Below are 19,699 nucleotides of genomic sequence, written 5' to 3'. Positions count from 1 at the left end.
AAATTAGAATTTTGAAGAACATAAAAGTCTTTAAAACACACTTAAAATGTCGGGAAAGCTCATTCCCGCCATCTACGAATTAAAATTTTCCCGGGGGAGAACCCCCGGATCACCCTTTTTTTTGGGATTTATCGATTCATGGAAAAAAAGAATACGCATGCAACTACTCATTTATTTATGTATGTATACACACATAAAATAAAAAATAAGAAAAATTTACCTGACCATTTTCACGAGGGGAAAACCTTGAATTTTTAAGAACTTAAAAAGTCATTTAAAAGACATTTCAGAAGTCAGGGAAGGTCATTTCCCGCATTCTAGAAATCGAAATTTTCCCGGGGAAACCCGGACCCCCTTTTTCTTTGGGGTTCATTGGTTCATTGAATCATTTTCAAGAGGGGGAATCCTTGATTTTTGAAGAAATTGGAAGTAATTAAAAGACACCCCAGAAGTCGGGAAAGCTCATTTCCCCCTTCTAGGAATAAAAATTTTCCCGGGGGAGAACCCCCGACCCCCTTTCTTTTTGGGATTTTGGGAAAAATTACCTGACCGTTTTCAAGAGAGGGAACCTTGAATTTTGAAGAACTTAAATTAAAATCGCTATAAGATACTTCAGAAGTCGGGAAAGTTCATTTCCCGCCATTTAGAAATTAACATTTTCCCGGGAAGAACCCGAACCTCCCTTTTCTCTTTGGGTTCATTGATTCATTATAATAATTTTCAAGAGAGGAAAACCTTGAATTTGACGAACATAAAAGTAGTTAAAAGACACCTCAGAAGTCGGGAAAGCTCATTTCCCGCCTTCTAGGAATCAAATTTTTTCCCTGTGGAGAACCCCAGACCCCCCTTTCTTTTTGGGATTTCCGGACTCAATTTTTTAAATATACACACATAAGGCCTCTCTACTGAAATAACAATGAGATAAATTTACCTGACCGTTTTCAAGAGAGGAAAACCTTAAATTTTAAAGAACTTAAAAGTAATTAAGACACCTCAGAAGTCGGGAAAACTCATTTCCCGCCTTCTAGGAATCTAAATTTTCCCGGGGGAGAACCCCCCATCCCCCTTTCTTTTTGAAATTTATGGATTCATGGAAAAAAATCGTAAGCAACTACTCATTTTTTTTTTATGTATGTATACACACATAAAGCCTATCTACTGTAATAACAATGCGATAAATTTACCTGACCGTTTTCAAGAGGGGAAAACCTTGAATTTTAAAGAACTTAAAAGTAATTAAAAGACACCTCAGAAGTCGGGAAAACTCATTTCCCGCCTTCTAGGAATCAAAATGTTCACGGGGGAAACTCCCAAAACCCCCTTTCTTTTTTGGGATTTATGGATTCATGGAAAAAAAATCGTATGCAACTACTCATTTTTGTTTATGTATGTACACACATAAGGCCTACCGTATCTACTGTAATAACAGGGATAAATTTACCTGACTGTTTTCAAGAGGGGAAAACCTTGAATTTTGGAGAACTTAAAAGTAATTAAAAGACACCTCAGAAGTCGGGAAAACGCATTTCCCGCCTTCTAGGAATCAAAATTTTCCAGGGGGAAGGACCCCCGGACCCTCCCTTTTCTTTGGAGCTTATGCAACTACTAATTTTTTAAAATTTTTATGTAGGCCTATGTATACACACATAAAGCCTATTTCCTGTAATAACAATGGGAAAAAAATACCTGACCGTTTTCAAGAGGGGAAAACCTTGAAATTTGAAGAACTTACAAGTAATTAAGATACCTCAGAACCCCGGGACCTCTGCTCCTTTTCTTTGGAGCTTATCGATTCATTGCAAAAGGAATACGTATGCAACAACTAATTTTTTTTATGTATGTATACACACATAACAGGCCTATTTACTGTAATAAGAATGAGAAAGTTTGCCTGACCGTTTTCAAGAGGGGAAACCTTGAATTTTGAAGAACAAAGTCATTAGAAACCTAGCTCAAAAGTCGAGAAAGGTCATCTCCCGCCATCTAGAAATCAAAATTTTCCCGGGGAGGACCCCCAGATCCCCTTTCCTTTTTGTAAAAATATAGACAATAAATCTAGTAATAGGCCTATTTCATGCCAGCTAAATCTCTTTTTTATATTATAATGTCCTGTATTTATCAAATACATTTGCTAGTTGCCTTTTAAGTATTCATGAAGATTAATTCAGTGTTAAAGACGAAGTAGACTTATCCTTTTTTATTAGGTTTTACGCTTATAAGCTAAATTCACCCACAATAAGTGTGAAACTGTGAATTAGAGAGTTATGATACTACAATTTTAACATCGAGATTTATGGTCCGACTTAATAATGAGTGCAGTGGGCTTTTGATGTCCATGAATGAATAATTTGGAGAAGTAGTTTTGGTGATATTCCTACAATCACTAATAGGCCTATCATATAATAGGCCTCCTACAGTATTAATTATAATTAGCTGCATAAGTAGGCCTAGTGGCTATTTTTACACCAGCTACTAGAAATGTCAGGCTCCGGAGGAAAAACACATAGGAGCCTATGTTGTACAGCTGATTTTTCTAAGACACGAACAGCATAGGCCTATTTGTCGACGAAAAACTCGAGAACGGTTTATAATGAGATAGAGCCTTTTTTGAGTAGAAACTGGGGAAAAGGGACTAACATTTTATATTTTAAATATTAAATTATCAAATATAAAATCCTAACTGATTGGATGTCATTGTCGTTGTCCATCCAATCTATAGGCCTCCATACTATACCTAAATTAAATAGGTATAAATAATCACTGCATTTATACTATGACAACTATATACATAGGCCTATAGTTGTTTCAGATTTATAGAAGGCTGAGCAAGGTACAGTACTGTACATCTGGAAAATATAAGTAGAGCGCCGCGTAGCGATATATTGAAGTTTAAGAAAGTGAAGTGGTCTGTTTACACTTTTTTATAGGTGACCGATTGTCGTCTGTTATCAGTTCATTTGCTGCTGCCAGTCGGTTCAGCAGTAAGTTAGAACAGCTGATTGAAAGCTGACGGCCTAAGAAGTATACGTTTAGCAGTCCTTTTATAACAATGCTGCTAAAAACGGCAGTTTTGGTCTGCATTATATTTTATATAACTGTGCCTGTCACACAAGCCGACAATGAGAGGTAAGATTTTGTGTTGTATTTGTGGTTTTTGAGTATGGACTTAGTTGAGAAGTTCAGAACAATTTAGGTGGTCTAGGACTGCCTTAATTGTTACCATCCTTACTGAGCATTCGAGTGTGGCAGGGCAGCTTGCGTAGAGCATGGGGTTGGTGAGTTCTCAGACTTATAATAACCTTTGTTGTGTGATGTATACATAAATGATTTACCTGTGAATGGAGGTCTTATATATACACCAGTCGTGAAACCATGAAAAAGAAAGGAATTTAATCATTGACTTCAGGGGTGGCACTGGGGAGGGGGAGGGGGAAGTTCCCTGTTGCGTAGAACACAATTGTCGGAGAGAAGAAAAATTAATATATGTATTTTTTAACATATTAGTACACACAAATAGATATTTAAGCATTTGAATCGATATAAGTAATTTCATGCAATCACTCTCCCCCCTGGTCACTTTTGAAAGATTTTGAGTGACGCTTACCACACCCACTTACGTCTCCTCTGGAAGAGATGTCTGAAACGGGGTGGGAGCGCAATCAAGAGACAAACACTACTCCGCAAAATGTTTGTTTTCTAGGCACCCGAAAATGACCTCCGAGGCATTTTCGGCGATCAATAATTTTTTTCCCCTTTTTTTCTTTCCAAAAGGGAGGGGGGATGGGGCCAGCTTTTCCCTACCCACTAAATCCGCCCCTGGTCGGGGACAGCCCATGTCAGCAGTCATAATATTCTTTTTATTTGAATCGGATTTCAGATCTTCTTATTTACATTTAAATTTGATTTCAGTTTTTTTTTCTACCTTGTAATGTATACCAGGAATTTTTTTTTTTTTAATTTAGAAATTGTATACTAAATCCTTAATTTTAAAATTTAGGATTTTATGAGTCTACTAAATTTGATACAAGCATAAAATCACATGAATACATTGGCTTAACTCACCTTGAACTTTCTCAGTGCACTGTCTCAATGACCCAGACTGAATTTATAATTTTTTTAATGCACAGAATATCATGCCTGGCCAGGGATGATCGGACCCCTATCGGGGACATCAGACCCCCTCTCTGGCAAGTCCTGATGCTGTACCCCTAATTGACTTGCTCATTTAAAAGTAATGAAACAATTTATTTTTACTGATTTTATTTACAGATTTCTAATTCTTAAATTACCTTCTAAAAATTCTGGGCAATTCAACTCTATTTTTTTAGTGCCACTTGAATGAAAATACAGGTATCCCTCTAATTAAAGACCACTTTTGGGATCAGGGTTTCCATGGTCCTTAGCAGCTTTGGTCTCTCATTAGAATTTAAAGATAAAAGACATTTGTTAATTTGGGACCACAGAAAAGTGGTCTTTAATTGGAGGGGTCTTTAATTGGAATTACAAGGAGACCTGTATTACATCTGCTTATGTCCATTCAACAGGTTGGCAAATCAAAAAACAAAACATTTTTCAATTTTCTTGGTTTTTTGGCTGAATGAAAAAAATGAGGCAAGCCAGAAAAATTGATGCATGGTTTCATTTTAATGTATTTGGCAAGAAACTATTAAAGAAAGGATGCTCACAAGTGACAAGATAAAGTGGTTTCAAATGAAGTAGGACTGATTGCAGCTGTAGGAAATTTCTACTAAACTACAGAAGTATTATCCAGTAAATAATATTATAATGATATTATAATAAATAAAATATCCATTAAAAATTTGCAATTTAGGAATTTGTTTAAGTCTGCAAACAACAGATAAACAGAAAAATAGTTTTATTATAATATCTATTTCAGGACTTTGTTTTATCTATCTTATTTTTCTAGAATTGAATGTATTTTCTTTTGGAAATAGAAACAGGGCCTATCTCATTTTTTCTGTCAATCAAAGAAAGTATGTTTTATCAACGGATAGAGCACAGTGCAGAATGGAGACTGTATAAATATCCTAATCTCATTACGATAATACTTTATTTGTTTTATTAACTCTTTAAAGCTTAAGCTTATAATTCTAAAAGCTCCATGCTTTTTGCCTTGTTTTCCTGATGGATTTAATGTATAATTAATAAACCTTGTGTGACAGACCTTCAGATTAACACAGTGGTGAGTGGAAATTAAAAGAAATCTAAACAAGATCTAATGGGGAGCCTTGTACTGAGTATGATTTGTGTTTACCTATGAATCATTTCATTTGTTTTACATTCCAAATTTTCAAGGAGAAGATAGGAGAGCCTAACCAAGATCAACAGGATTATCCATCTTACCCCAATGCTCCATTACTCAATGGCATATCTAGGAATCTTGAAATTGGGGTGGGGGGTGTTGGGCAAGCTTTTTGGGGAGGGCATGCGTCCCCGCACACCCTAGATACGCCTCTGCCCATATTGTAAATGTTCTACGAATGTCATTTTACTAATTGTTGCGCAATATGGTGATACAGTGTACATACAAGTTGAATTAGCTTTTTGCATACAAAAGCAAAGAAAAAGGTCAAGCAAACCATGCACTAATACAAAATTAGTGCATGATTGGCAATAGAAAAAAAACATTGGGAGTTACATTGATGACATCACGATTGACTTAAATAGTAATTATTATGTATCTTATAAGTCTTATATAGCCACGGCTACTATAGTTTGATGATTTGAACACAGCAATACTGTACTAGAATTTCATTACAGAAACCCTAAATCACAAGGCCTCAAAATGTGTTTATTATACATCACACATCACTGTATGTCTTACTAAAAGAATTTATAAACAATAGTTTAGATATGTAACTTATTCACAATATTCCTGGATGTATAATTTGAGAGAATATCTCATATCATTGTTATCTCTGCCAAAGGAGGTTGTATTCATCGCTGTCTGTCTGTTGGAAAGAATGTATCATCATAAAATTTAGTTTAAAAATGGTTAAATTTTGGAAAGAAAAAGGCAAACGACAAGGTCACAGAAATCAGAAGTTCTATTTTTTCCCCCGAGAATAAAAGAAAATTATGGAATGGCCCATCATACACAATCTGTGTATTGTTTGGTATGCAGGCACAGGGGGAAATAATTCAATCACCCATCATATACATAGCCTGCTCTAGTTATTGCAGTTTTTTGTTATTGTTTTTATTTATTGTCTATATTTTTTCATTTCCATTGATGTGATAGTGTAGTAAAATATTATGTGATAAAGTGGTGGTGATGATAATGTGAGCATTGAACAACAAAACAATCGTAGACACAATAATATGTTCAAGGAAATAAAGTATCTACAGTATTTACTAAAACACATTTTAATGTAAATTATTATTTTAATTTTCCCATTAGTTCAAGAGAAAGCAAGTATCTAATCATGGCTCCGAAGGTGATGGTAGCAGAAACAACAGAATCTGTTTGTATTCAGCTAATGAATATGACTGGGCCCATCTATATCTCAGTGAAACTGATGGATGGCGATTTGGAGTTGAAAAGAATTCCCCTCTACTTCATGGAATTTCCATTTGCCTGTTTACAAATTGAGGTAAACCAAATTTGACTTCTCAGTTTCAATTCGAGTTTTTTCATTTAACGTTTGTGTTGAGAAGGTCGTTGCAGCACTGGCTACAGGGGTGTATCTAGGAAGCTTGAAATAGGGGGGGGGGAGAGAGACGCAAAGGAGAAGTGGGGGTTCGATCATTAAGTGAGGGGATAGCTTGCAAAATAAGGTGATATAATTTTTACCTACTAAACTGATTTGTTTATATATATTTCCAGTGGGGGCACTGGAGGAAGCAAGTTTTATAGGGGGCCCTACACCCTCCCCTATATACGCCACTGATTGGCGAGCGACCACATTGAAGAACCCATTACATCTTTCGAAAGAGTAGGTTACCCTGATGCTATGGTAAATTTCAGCCCCTGTTGTTGCAGGGTTGAAGCTGTAGGAAACTAAGGGTGGGTGTGTGCAGATAATTGTTATACTCTATAATAGTGGTGGATTTTAAGGATGAGCAAGGTGTTAATAAAGTTGGGTGGAAGGCCATGAAATTTGCTTTAGAGTGCGTGGAAAACTTCAAAGCTGGATGGACCCACCCTATTCCGCTCAAGCTACATCCCTGTTGCCCTTGAATGATGTGAACGTGAAGCTATTATAAGCGTCCCTCTAGGTAGTCATGGACCATGTCTTCATGCAGTTCAGCACAAGAGGTGGGACACTATGGTTTATGACTGGTTTCCATAACAATTGCTGCACGCTATCTCCGACTCATTTAATGACGATGATTAGTTAGTTGAATCAGGGAGTATTCCTGATTGCGTCGGGGACATCTACGCAGTGCTAGGATTGCAATGAAAACGGTGTAGCGATTGTATGAAAACCAAGCTAAAATTCTCCAACCTTTACTATTACACCATTGAATTGAGGAATCGAATAGAACATTTTTTCCTGAATACAAAAATATCAATTTAAATCAATTTTTTGCAGGTGCCAAAGGTATCGAAAGTTGAGAGATTTGAAGCTACGCTGTCAGTAACCGCTTTTGATCATGATGACATAAGGCAATTGTTCAATACTAGCAAAAAGGTTCATGTTGATCCAAGAAATTCTAAGACATTCATTCAAACAGATAAACCAATTTATAAACCAGGCCAAGCAGGTAAGTTGTTTTATTATAACCATTAAAAAATTCATTGGAGTAATTTTAAACATTACATATTAACCATATTGCATATTTTTGTAGTCAGGTTAATATTATCAAAAATATTTTTATACAACTTTTGACTCACAGAATTCCTAATTCACCACATATTTTGAGGGTGAGCTAGTGCAGTGGTATGGTATCGGACTTGGGTGCAAGATGGACCGAGTTGGAGACCTGCCAATGCTGTACTTACAGGCATCCCTGGGTGAACCCGGTTTTCCACTTAGTGAATTTATTTGCATGAATTGAAAGTACACATACATACTGTACACATGCAAAGTTTCCTTTTGTTAGCTTATTTTGGTTCACTTTGGCAAATTTTGGAGTTTAAACAGAAAAATTATGAGCAGTCAATCAGAGTTCAAGAAAACATTTAATGGCAGCCATGAGCGTAGAATCGAATCAATAAATGTATGTGTGCGTATTGTTACGAGTCAAACTTTTTAAAAGTACAGTGAAATCATTACGCATTACATGGTGAAGTAGCCTATTCTAAAAGTGCTTGTCCACGGCAAGTAGTCCCAAAAATTCCTGTTGTCCAACCGTAAAAAAAACACTTGTCCCGGGCATCGGGCAAGTGGGTTTGCTCATGCCTGAAAACATTGTTTTTTAATGTTTCAATCATTTGTTTATACTTTAATATTTCACCAAATTCCACAATAATGTTCTGTTTAGTGGTGCATATTTCGTAATAACATGAAACTAAATGTTTATTTTTTTCACAGTTAAATTCCGTATTTTGACTCTTGATCAAAATCTACGACCTAAATTGGATATGGTGAGTTGTTAAAAAAAGCAATAGTCATATAATAATACTAATGATATAAGTATATATAAAAAATTAGTTTATCATTAAGAATACTGTGTGATAAAAAGTGATGCACTTAATTTCAGTCTTAGTTTTACTTGTTGACCAGTGACCAGGATCACCTAGGCCTGCCACGTTTAAGACTAGAATTTTAGCAATAAGTTTCCCCAAACCTATACCGCGTTCACACGTCTTAGGTCATGTGAACAACCAAATGAGCGATTTTTGTCGCAGGTGACCTACGACAAGCTCTCGATCGATGTAGCTTGCTCTCGATCTATGTGAACTTGCTTGCAAGTGGGTAGCCAGTGAGCTGTGACCTCTTTTGTGTGAAAGCCAATCAGATACAAGTAACTCTCCAGGTTCAAAGTAGTTAGCTTGTTTGTGCAAATATTCGCAGTTAAGAAGCTATTTTCAAAATCGTTGCGGTTTTGGCTGTTGTATGTTATCTTTCATTTAAATATCCCTAAATACCCTCCATGTCAACTTCAACTGGATCTGGCCCTCGGGCCTATTGGACCAAGGAAGAAATTAGTGACTTGATAGAGACTTGGGCAGAACCCGAGATTAGAATGTTAATGGAAGACAAGAAATCAAAGAAAAAGACAAAAATACATGAGAAAAAAAGTGCAGCTAGATTTTCGTTTGTGCCAGGCTACTCGCCGACGACGGCATGGCAAATCCAAACAAAGTTGGAGGACCTAAACTAAGAAAACAGTACAAACAGTTTTATATTGAGGAGGTGAATAAATTGGGATCTTAGCCCCCAAACAGGCTGCAGAATTGGGAACATCGGTGATCGCCCAAAAGTGTCAGGTGAGGACCGTTGGCAGATCGTCGATGCCACCTCTACCCAGGCCTAGGATCGGAAATCGCAGGCTTAACATGTCTAACCAATTGAAGATATGAATTTATTTGTGGTCGCCTCAAAGCGGCAGCGAACGTGGTTCGGCCATTTTTTTATCTAACAAAATCTCCCTCACGACCCAGCGCCTGAGTCGCTCGCGATCGATGGAGACATGTGAACGTGACTCTAGTGTTTGTTTATTGATTGTGGCTTGCTAAATTTCTTCAACACTGATTTTGGCTTTCATTGATTTTAAAGAGAATTCAATAATCCATTTTCTCTATGAATAAACACCATAAGGTTGTATCAGTATTTGCTTATCTAATTGCTAACTAGATAAGCTTGCCACAGCAATCTCTGTTAATACAATAATTCAATTGATAAGCTTCATAGCATTTTTCTTCATTAGCATGTCTGGACAATTGATTTGGAATCATTAAGTAGCTTAGGATTAGATATTTTGTTTATACCAGTTAGGCTCTAAAATTCTTCCAGAATTTTCTTTTAGATTAAGTACTCTCAAATACTAATACTAGCAATCTTTCTCATTTTCGCTTTGCCTCTTGCTTCATGGAAATTATGGAATTCTTCCTCTTATGAAATCTCCCTCTTAGCCACCCATTTCTATTTTGGCCATTTTTGGGAATCATTTACAAATGCATCTGCTGAGTATAAACGCCACCTATTTGCAGACAATCTTTTTGATCAAATTGGGTCGCATAAAGTAGGAAAAATCTTTGACAATTACTGTAAAACCTAGGCTTAGAAAGTTAGACAAAGTATTTATAAATCTATAACTACAGTACCAACCATAATCAATGTAAACTGAACTTTTATTGTAATTTTCTAAACCATTATTGTTAAAGGACTATCATAATTTGTATTAACTACAGTATTATTAACAGATGCGAAGTACAAAAAGTATCTCATTAGAGAGGGCGCACTTTATTGACTGTATAAAGTATACATAAAAGCGAGAGTATTCCAGTGGATGCGATCTACAACCTCTGAATTTGCCTTGTAACGATGAATTCGTCGAGAAAATGGTAATATTTTAAGAGAAATAGTCTGTATTTCTCATTTTTTTTATTCTTTTGCGTAAAACTAAAATTCATGGCAATATTTTTCAATGATTTATAATAATTGGAGTAATGCAAATGCATATTTTCTAAAAAAAGTCATTTTTAGTGAAATTTTGCCGGGAATGGGGCTTTAACATTGACAATGAGTAGTGAGAATTACTCCAATGAATAATTTATCATTGCAATTAAATGGAGGGTTCATTATAAACCAACAATTCCACCTTAATTACTCATCTGCTGCTGTTCCTTACTATATACTTAGCAATAAATGAGTGCACCACTTACTACAGTTAAGCCAATCCAAGTAGTGGAGCTGTAGTGTGGTGGCTCGCTTTCGAATCCCTAAAGCGTAGGTTCAAATCCTGTGTAACCAGGATTTTTTTTTCACATTACGAAAAAAGAGACTTGGATTGTACAGAATCACTTTACTTCCTGCAATTAGTGAGTCACTCACTATTAATACTTAAGTAAAAATAAATAAAGTTAAACAACTCTACACACTCTGCCTCATAAAGAGATGTGGTTGATAAAGCATCACTTCCCTCCTGTAATCATTTGGGGTCTGTCTCACGCTCTTGTGCTTAAGGACCAAAATCTTACACATAGTAATGCCTATATTAAAAAATATTAAGCTTACCCGTAGGTTCAGAATTTTCAAATTCTCATGCCTGCAAATTTTTCCAACTTGAATCTCTGATTATGTAAATTATTTTAAGGCTTAAATACAATGATTTTGCCACAAACAGCTAAAATCACAGCAGTTAGTAACTTGTTCATCTAAACTTCCTGTCAACGAAATGTTGTATCCCATATGACTCCCCACAATCTATGGCATACTGACATACTGTAAGGTACCGGTAGTATGAAACATACTCTGAAAAAAAGTGATAAGTACAAGCCAATGTGATTAAAATATTTCACACATTATTAATTGCTGTTCATCTGCAGGAATGATTGATGACTTACAGGAATAATTCTAGTTCAAACAGTAAAAACCCATTAACCTAGGATTGGAATGTGAATTGATAACAACATTGTGTAAATTTGGTATATTGATCAATATAGTCAGATTTCACATGGTCATTGAAAGTTTTTTTTTAAGTCATCATGCACAATTAGCCAATCAGGCTCCATATACCACTATTGTAAACCTTGGAAATGATCAGCCAATCAAATTTTATCTACAGAGTAGTGTATGTTTTTCTTCTAATCCAAGGGGCCAGGATAAAATTCTGCAATGCAAAGCTTTTTTGCCACAATGTTAAAAAGATCCTGCTATATTTGTACACGGTCAGGAGTGGATTCTTTTTTCTTCAAGGAATTGAGTAGGGAGAAAAAGAGGAAACATGTAGATTAAATATTGTGCTATGGTGGGTTTAGGAGGGGTAGAATAAAACAATGCTTGAAATGTACTTGAGAGTGCCTGGTGCACTGGCATCTATATCAAATTATTGCAAAACCCATGACATTGAATAAAGGACTTTCAACTGTACTTATTAATATTAAGTAGTCCTTGAGACTGAACTTTATTCAGTACTATAAAAAAAAATAACTGAACACATCTTAAAACATAATCCTTACTACAGTAGGTCAATTTTTCATTAAAAAAAAAAATCAAAATATGAGTGTTCGTGAATAAGTCTACTTGGGTAACCCAATGATGATTTAGTTTATGAAATGAAGCCTGGAAAGTTATAAGCTATGCCTTTGAATTTGATTTTCATCTGGTATAGCAATTCATTTTGGGTATTTACTATTAATTTGGTATATTTATTGGCATTGTCAGATGTTAGACCCTTAAAACTCATCGTCATTGCATGAACAGATTTTAAGACACAACAGTTAGCAGCACCAATCAGGGTCCATTAATAAATCCAGATTATTCAACCAATCAGAATGTTAGCTTAAAGTTGCTTGCTGTTTAATCCTAGGGTCCTGTCTGAAAATCCTATAAATACCCGGATATATTAACCTCCAAAACCAGGTCGATCATGACACTGAGACTTGCATTTTGGTTGTGCAAATAACTATTAGCCTAGCATATCTTCTTTTAACATTTTTTCTCCAGTTTATATTATAGGATAAATCACAAACAATGTCCAAGGAAGTGGTTGTGATTTTTTCATAGGGCGGTTTCCACATCAATCATTCAATGAGTGTTCACGAAAGCCACTTCATATCCTGGAAAAGGGTCAAGATGAAGGAAAAGTATAGTATAAGTATAGGAAAACCAGGTTTATACTAGCTTAGGGAAATTCCATTGTTGTTCATGGTTAATGACTGGTAGGATTTCAGCATGATTAAAAGCTTAAAACGCATCCAAACATCACAGGTTTCTTGTACATCCTATTGGTTTCCTCTTCTCATAATATTACCGGTAGTACCAGTAGTAGGCTTATCCTCAACATGACATTAGTTAAGGTTTCGCATCAGGGGTATTTCAAAACTTGATGCAAGATAAAATTGTAATTTTTCAAAACATCAAAAATGTGACAAAAGCCCACCCCATCAAATTCCATGTGACAAATTTTTGTGATGTGCCCATATATGGGCATGATGTCCTATTACACCCAAATTAAATATGAGCATAACATTTATTTTGTCACATAAAATAATAATAATTTGATAGTGTGGACAGAGCTTCGTGTTTTGTCACAAACGTTGCACATACAATATTTTTTTTTCTACACTGGTTTGATAGAAGGCAATGCTGCCGTACTTGGCTTAACACTCCTGACTTAATACAATCTCAGTGGTGCTCTGCATTCCTCATCATTCCCAAGTTGACTGTATTTCTTTTGAAACTTCTCTTTTTAATTGGTAATCTGCTCACTTTCGTTTTTAGATTAAAAGACCTTGTTTTACAAGTGAGTTTTTTGTGTGAAATCTAATTTACACAAATTTACTGATTGGCTACAGTACGTATTGTAGACTCGCGTCGTCCAATTAGGGTCCATGGAAATGATTTGTGATTTTTGTCATCAGATTTCATAGTGATTTTTCTTACAACTTTATTACTGATGCATCCCCCTCCCCCCCATTGCTGCAAATTAGTTCCACTTAGTGGGCTAAAATAATAAAAATGACCATTAAGTTTTCATTGGAATAGGGTTTAGTTTTTTTGCATTCTCAGGGCCTAACCAACCTATGCCTCTGATCTGTTCCATATGTCTACATCTAATTAGATCAGTTGATAATGATTGGCAAGAATGTATGCCTGGCTGTACATTTTAATCCAGTAGGAGGACCCTTGGACTGGAAGATATGTCTGTCTTGCACATTAAATATCATATTGTCATTGAATTTTTTTTTTCATTTTTTGCATGAAGATCGAGAAGGTGTATATTGAAGCTCCTAATGGCGTTCGCTTATCCCAGTGGATCAATGTAACAACGCAGGATGGATTGGTTGAGCTGGAGTTCCAATTGACTTCAGAACCACAGCTAGGAACATGGACAATCTTCACCCTTATTAATGGCTTGAAGACCACTCAGGAATTTGATGTAGATGAATATGGTATTTTAAACTTTTATTCTTTTTTAGTTACTAATAAATGACTACAATAAATTTATATAATTTTATAGTTTTGTCTAAGGTGCTGAAAATATGAGGAAAACAATTTCATTTTTTTTTTATAGATGTTCTAAAAGTTAAGTAAATGTTGCATATTTGATCAGTTTAAAAAGTTCGAAATATTTACAGCTGAATATATAAAACAGTAAAGGGAAACATTGTTCATCAATTTGTTTAAGTTCTTCCTAATTTGTTTTTATTAACTGTGAAGCATTGTATTTTAAATAAATGGGAATTGAACCATAGATATTTGAACAGACATCTTGACATGACATTGCATTTTTAAGACTGTAGGACATTTATTATATCCAGTAGCGGAATAAAGAGTGAGGGTGGGGGGGGGGAGTTGCTGGCCCGTGGCCCCACTAAAATTTTTCAAAATATTTGTTAAACTGGAGATAAAAAAAATATATAGGCCTATTCACAATTTTATGTCTGTGAAATGTCATTTCCGGCCATCTAAAGGTGCCATATTCAAAAATGTTCTTATCTCAGCCCTAACCATGGTAGGTCTGAGGTGGTATAGACTCAACTGTGAAAGTCCCTCCCTGGCCTCAATTTTCTGGATCCATATTATATCATTTATTCGTCATTAAAAACATTTAGAATAACAATGTACATCTAAAATCCCAAGATGGAATTGGTGACCGGGGCCCAAAAAGGGCCCCTAGTTTCAGAAATACACAGGCCCCCCCGACCCCATCGTTACGCCACTGATAGGATAGTCCTATGTGATTAGATAAAATGAATATTCTGTTAATTGTATCGAATGATAACATGTTTTCTCCTTGACTTTTGACACTCTTGGATAGGTAGGGCATTGGGGTGCAGATATATAAGTAGGACTGATTTGAATTGAGCCTATAAATAAATACTGATTAGAAACACATGTGTAGATTGAAACAAGCATCTCATGTATGTAGACACAGTATGTAGGCGTATAAAAAATTAATATGAGTAATTTAATGATATAACAGCGTTGAAATTCAGCTGTTCATTTATTCAGGTAAACAATTTCAACAGTCCATAAAAAATTAAAAGGACAAATAAAAATGCATAAATAAAAAATGATGAATGTTGCACAATTATACAAGAAAGGCCCCCACTCCACTCCACTCCTGCAACCGCAATAGCTAACAGTGGAAGAAGCTAATACTGGTGTAGCTTTTTTTAATCACACCTAAACTCAATCTGCATGTGTACTGCTAAATGTACAGTAATACATTTGCACAGATATCACTAAAGCAACCGATAACTACTACTACAGTTTGATTAATAACACTAACATTAAAAGATGGCATTTGAATTTATAAAGCAGTCAGAATAGTTCTTATTAATACACTAGAGGAAATTGTTATACGTACTTAGGTTAGATTAATTTATTCAAAGAATTCCTTTGGACCTTGCAGGCTCAGCTCAGGATTTTTTTTCATAAATTAATCTAACCTTCATTTAATAATTTCCACTAGTGTATGATATGCAACTATTCTAATTACATAATTTATACCAACAAGCTCAGCTTTTGAAAAAAGGTATGCAGAGCTAGTATGTGGTGATTCATACTGAATACTGTATCAGGGCTCGATTGAATACTAGTCTGTCTTACAATGTCTAGTAAAAACTCCTGTGGGCTAGTAAACCTTATTACTAGCCTGGTGGGCCAGTGATCAGTTATAAACTGTTGCTTCAAGTATACATGGCATTCATAATAGCAACTACACTTTTTCCAGGTCTGCCATTTATCTCAGAGCATGGAGACTTGGAGCATGTTATATAGCTTTCCCAGAACCTATGTTGTATGTTAGGATATTTCCAGACATTAAAGCTATTAGTGAGGAAGCATTAGAAAGGAAATACCCAGGGTATCCATGTTAACAAGGCAGTGTTCAATACAAAGATGCATTACCAAAACCTGATGTGTAACTCACCAAATACTCCCGCAATTCAGATGATTATTCCATGATTGTTGCTCATGTCACCCTGGCAGAAACATCCGATCTTCTTCAAAATCGCCACTGGGTTGTACATTGGAAATGTAGACACACTTTAAGAATCAAAGAAGAATGTTATATAACAGATGATTTATATGGAATGAAAATATTTATAATAATAATAGTGGTATTTGTAAGCACATCATGCGAAAAAGCCTGTATGCGCGGTGATTGAACTCTTTGAGTTTAAAATTTTTTAAAACGTAGATGTTATCCTATGAAACTAAAACCTACTCCTTAAACTGGTGATTATATATCACAGTATTCTTGTCATGGCTTTAAGATGTTTAAAAGGTACTGTTCCTGACTATTTAATTAACTTTTGTGATCCTATTGATGATTATCACAACATATACAAGAAGCAAATCTAAAAACACTTTGGTCTTGCCAAAATGGCAAAATGAATCTGCTAAAGAACTTTTAGATATTGTTCTGTTAAACTTTGGAATTACTTTACCATCAAATATTTGCAGTACTATATATTCTTTCACTTTAAAATATTTCAAAAATCTATTTTAAATTTGCTTTAGATTGTTCTTAATTCTTCATATAAGTTTTACTTTCATTTAATTTTATTTTGTATGATTTTTTAGTATTTGTTAACTGGACCCCATTGAAGAACAATGTCCCAAAATTGATTGGGTATCCAGAAAAATGTTAGATTTCTAACTAAATTATTTGAACTAGGTACTTTGAGATTGCAGGTTAAAATCCTAACCAAAACCTCCATTTATAATTTGATGGTACCTTTCTTTGTAGATATACCTATGGACAGCCTGTATTTGGAAATATATTTGCGGAGGTAACTGTTAAAAATGAAGTTACACATAATTATGAACGACAGAGGCCAACTACAAGATATTTGAAGGTATTGGATTATGAACATTATTATGTTTTTACAGGACAGAGAATAATTATAATGAATATTGTATTGAATAATGTAATATGTAATGATGACCATAATGGTGATTACAATAATGGTGATTACGACGATGATGATGAGGAAAATGATAAAGATGAAAATTATGATGACGACAATGATGATGAATACAAATATGATGTCGGAAATAGTAATGACGACGACAATGATGATAAAAATGACTGTGACTATGACAACGGCTGTGATTATGACAACATTGACATTGGTGGTGCCGACGATGATGATAGTAGTAAATATAATTATGTTGATGATGATGATGATGATGATGATAATGGAAATTTGCCTTTTAAAATGTCTTCGGTACAACAACAACAAAAAATGGGAAATTTGTGATGCCTCTAACTGTCAATTGTGGGGTTGGCACATTTTCTGGCCATGATAATGGTGGTAGCTATGAATTGTCCTATTTAAGTATCAAAACTTCATGTTCCCTGTTTACTGCTACCTGTCTGCTTTGTGCCATGAGGCACATAAGGCTGTGACACTCGTCCTCCAGGTTCTCTGTCCCTGGTTGCTGTTCAGACCAAATTCTATGTTGACCACCCTGCTTCTTCTCTTTCTTTGAGCAGAGTGCACCTCCATGATGGCTTAGGCCTACCTCTTCTTCTCCTGCCTTCTGGCTGCCATGTCATTGCTGCCATGTAGTTTCATCATGATCTCTGAATAGTTTGTGTCCTATAAGTGTCAACCACTTTTTTTGTACTGTGTTACTCTGTCTCTGCATGTTAGTCTTGTAGATCTCATGAGAACTTCATGTATTAAGGAATAAATATATTCAATTTGATTCCGGAATGTTACAAATCTTTGCTGGTATTAATGTTTTGTTTAGGAAGCTGATGCCAATGGTTGTGCAGAGTTCCTCGTTGATGCTGAAAGATATGAGCTACAAAATTGGGATTACAGTTTGTATAATGCCAAAATCTACGTTTACAGTTATATCGTTGAACAGGGAACAGGTAATAACAAAACTACATTATTTCATTGTAGGTGAAATTGATTTTTAATCTTTAATTGAAAAGTATATTTGCTGAATGTTAAGTAGCTAATAATCTTCAATATTTATTTCATTTTTTTTTTTTTTGTGCTTTTAAGTAGATTTGATTATTGATTAGTAAACGTTTCTTGATGTCTGGTATCGTAATCAAGGGTTCCAAGTCTCCCTCCACCAAGGAGGTATATGGTTGACATTTAATGACATGAAATAGAAACTGTGTTATAGGGCCGAGGGCTTTAAATGATTCCCCACTCCCCAAGCTCTCATCCTTAATAGATAAAATAAAATATAAAAATAAAAATATATTCTCCCATATCTTAATTGATAATTTGGAATATTTTTGTTTTTCGTTTCTTTCTAAATAGGTATTGAATTAAGCAACACAGATTTTACAGGCATTGTAGCAAGAAGCCCTCTAGATATATCAATTGAGGCACTCGCCACGTTTAAGCCAGGACTTCCATTCTATGGAAAAGTAAGGATTGTTCTATATATTTATTTTCTACGGATAACAGTAATCTGGATTTTAAGGGAATCATGATTTAGTTTAGTTTCTAAAATCCTGTTTTTACTTTTTCAAATGATAAATATGTATATTAGACCAGTGCTTTTAGTTAGTGATAATGGTGACTTGCAATCATATTTGAATTTAAACAACAGGGGCGGATCCAATTATATATATGCCAAGGTGTAATATAATTATACAGAAAAATATATATCCAATATCTGTATATTCTGTTATGAAATATTGTAAAGGCGTTTAGTATTTGTATGCCATTTTGTTTTTTTTTCTGTTAAAGAATAAAAGACCGCATGCAGTGGACAAACCGGGGAGCAGGTTCCCCTGTGTCCCGTCTGTAAACCCACCCCTGCACAAAGACTCAATACAAATAGAAAGAAACTGCTTTTAAAATCTGACTAACATATATGTATGTTACCTGAATTATATTTATTTTTAGATTTTAGTGACAAAACCAGATGGAGTAGTTTCTCCAAACACTGCAATTTCAATTACAGCAAGGGCCAACTACGGTGTCATTTTTGCTGAAACACTGACAACTGACAACAGTGGTTACATCACTTTCAGTCTTTCAAATATTACTATCCAAGCATCAACCGTATCAATAAAGGTTTGTTTATAAAATCTGAGAGAAATTCTCTGTCGAATAAACATGTGATTACCCATGTGATGATGATTAGGAGAATTATACAATAGTGGTGTATCGGGAGATACATACAAAATATTATCTTTAGCACAGTGATAGCTCCAGAAATTTGGCCCCCACCCTCTGTCTTGGGCTGAAGGGGGAGGGGGAAAGGTTCAACAAGTCTAAACCAAGGGGTTACCTAGAGCCTCTGTCTGGTTACCAGAATAAAATCCTTGGTGGGGTTCATGTGGAAAAGATTTTATGGTTCAGGATGGCATGAAAATTTTGCTGTTAGACCATAATGCTGAACTTTTATAATAGTATTTATTTTGCAAAATGGTTTTCATATAGGTCCAAGCCACAAAAAGTCTACTTTCAATTGTTGAAAAAAAAAATACATTAAACAAACAATATGAAATTTAATCATATTTAATCAATTATAATACTTTGGCCTCTGGGCAGTTTTGAAATGTATGCCATATTTGTTTTGAACAATTGGTTTAAATGGTACCCACTGTTGGGCTCTCAATCCACGGTGTCCTC

The 19,699-nt window shown here is 35.1% G+C and overlaps 2 protein-coding genes across 11 annotated transcripts in view; both read left to right on the top strand.

Moving 5' to 3' along the window:
* Positions 1 to 2,939: 2,939 nt before the first annotated feature.
* Positions 2,940 to 19,150, top strand: LOC117110760 (murinoglobulin-1-like). Its single transcript, XM_033253556.1, has 11 exons — positions 2,940 to 3,126; positions 6,422 to 6,614; positions 7,557 to 7,728; positions 8,499 to 8,551; positions 13,840 to 14,026; positions 14,263 to 14,269; positions 15,814 to 15,945; positions 16,834 to 16,942; positions 17,844 to 17,970; positions 18,374 to 18,483; positions 18,968 to 19,150. Exons 1-11 carry the CDS (start codon positions 3,050 to 3,052, stop codon positions 19,148 to 19,150), a joined length of 1,350 nt encoding a protein of 449 aa, XP_033109447.1. The 5' UTR covers positions 2,940 to 3,049.
* Positions 16,831 to 19,699, top strand: part of LOC117110780 (fibrillin-1-like) — a 60,466-nt gene continuing 57,597 nt past the window's right edge. For all 10 annotated transcript variants that reach the window (XM_033253581.1, XM_033253585.1, XM_033253588.1 and 7 more), the window contains exons 1-4: positions 16,831 to 16,942; positions 17,844 to 17,970; positions 18,374 to 18,483; positions 18,968 to 19,138. The gene's annotated coding sequence lies outside the window, so the exon portion shown is untranslated. The remainder of the gene's footprint in view (positions 16,943 to 17,843; positions 17,971 to 18,373; positions 18,484 to 18,967; positions 19,139 to 19,699) is intronic.

The sequence above is a fragment of the Anneissia japonica genome, unplaced genomic scaffold, assembly GCF_011630105.1.
Source record: "Anneissia japonica isolate Jap-2015-1 unplaced genomic scaffold, ASM1163010v1 scaffold2756_len2360902_cov194, whole genome shotgun sequence".
Lineage (NCBI taxonomy): Eukaryota > Metazoa > Echinodermata > Crinoidea > Comatulida > Comatulidae > Anneissia > Anneissia japonica.
The sequence above is the reverse complement of the archived record's forward strand: the minus strand, read 5'-3'. Positions and strand labels throughout refer to the sequence as shown.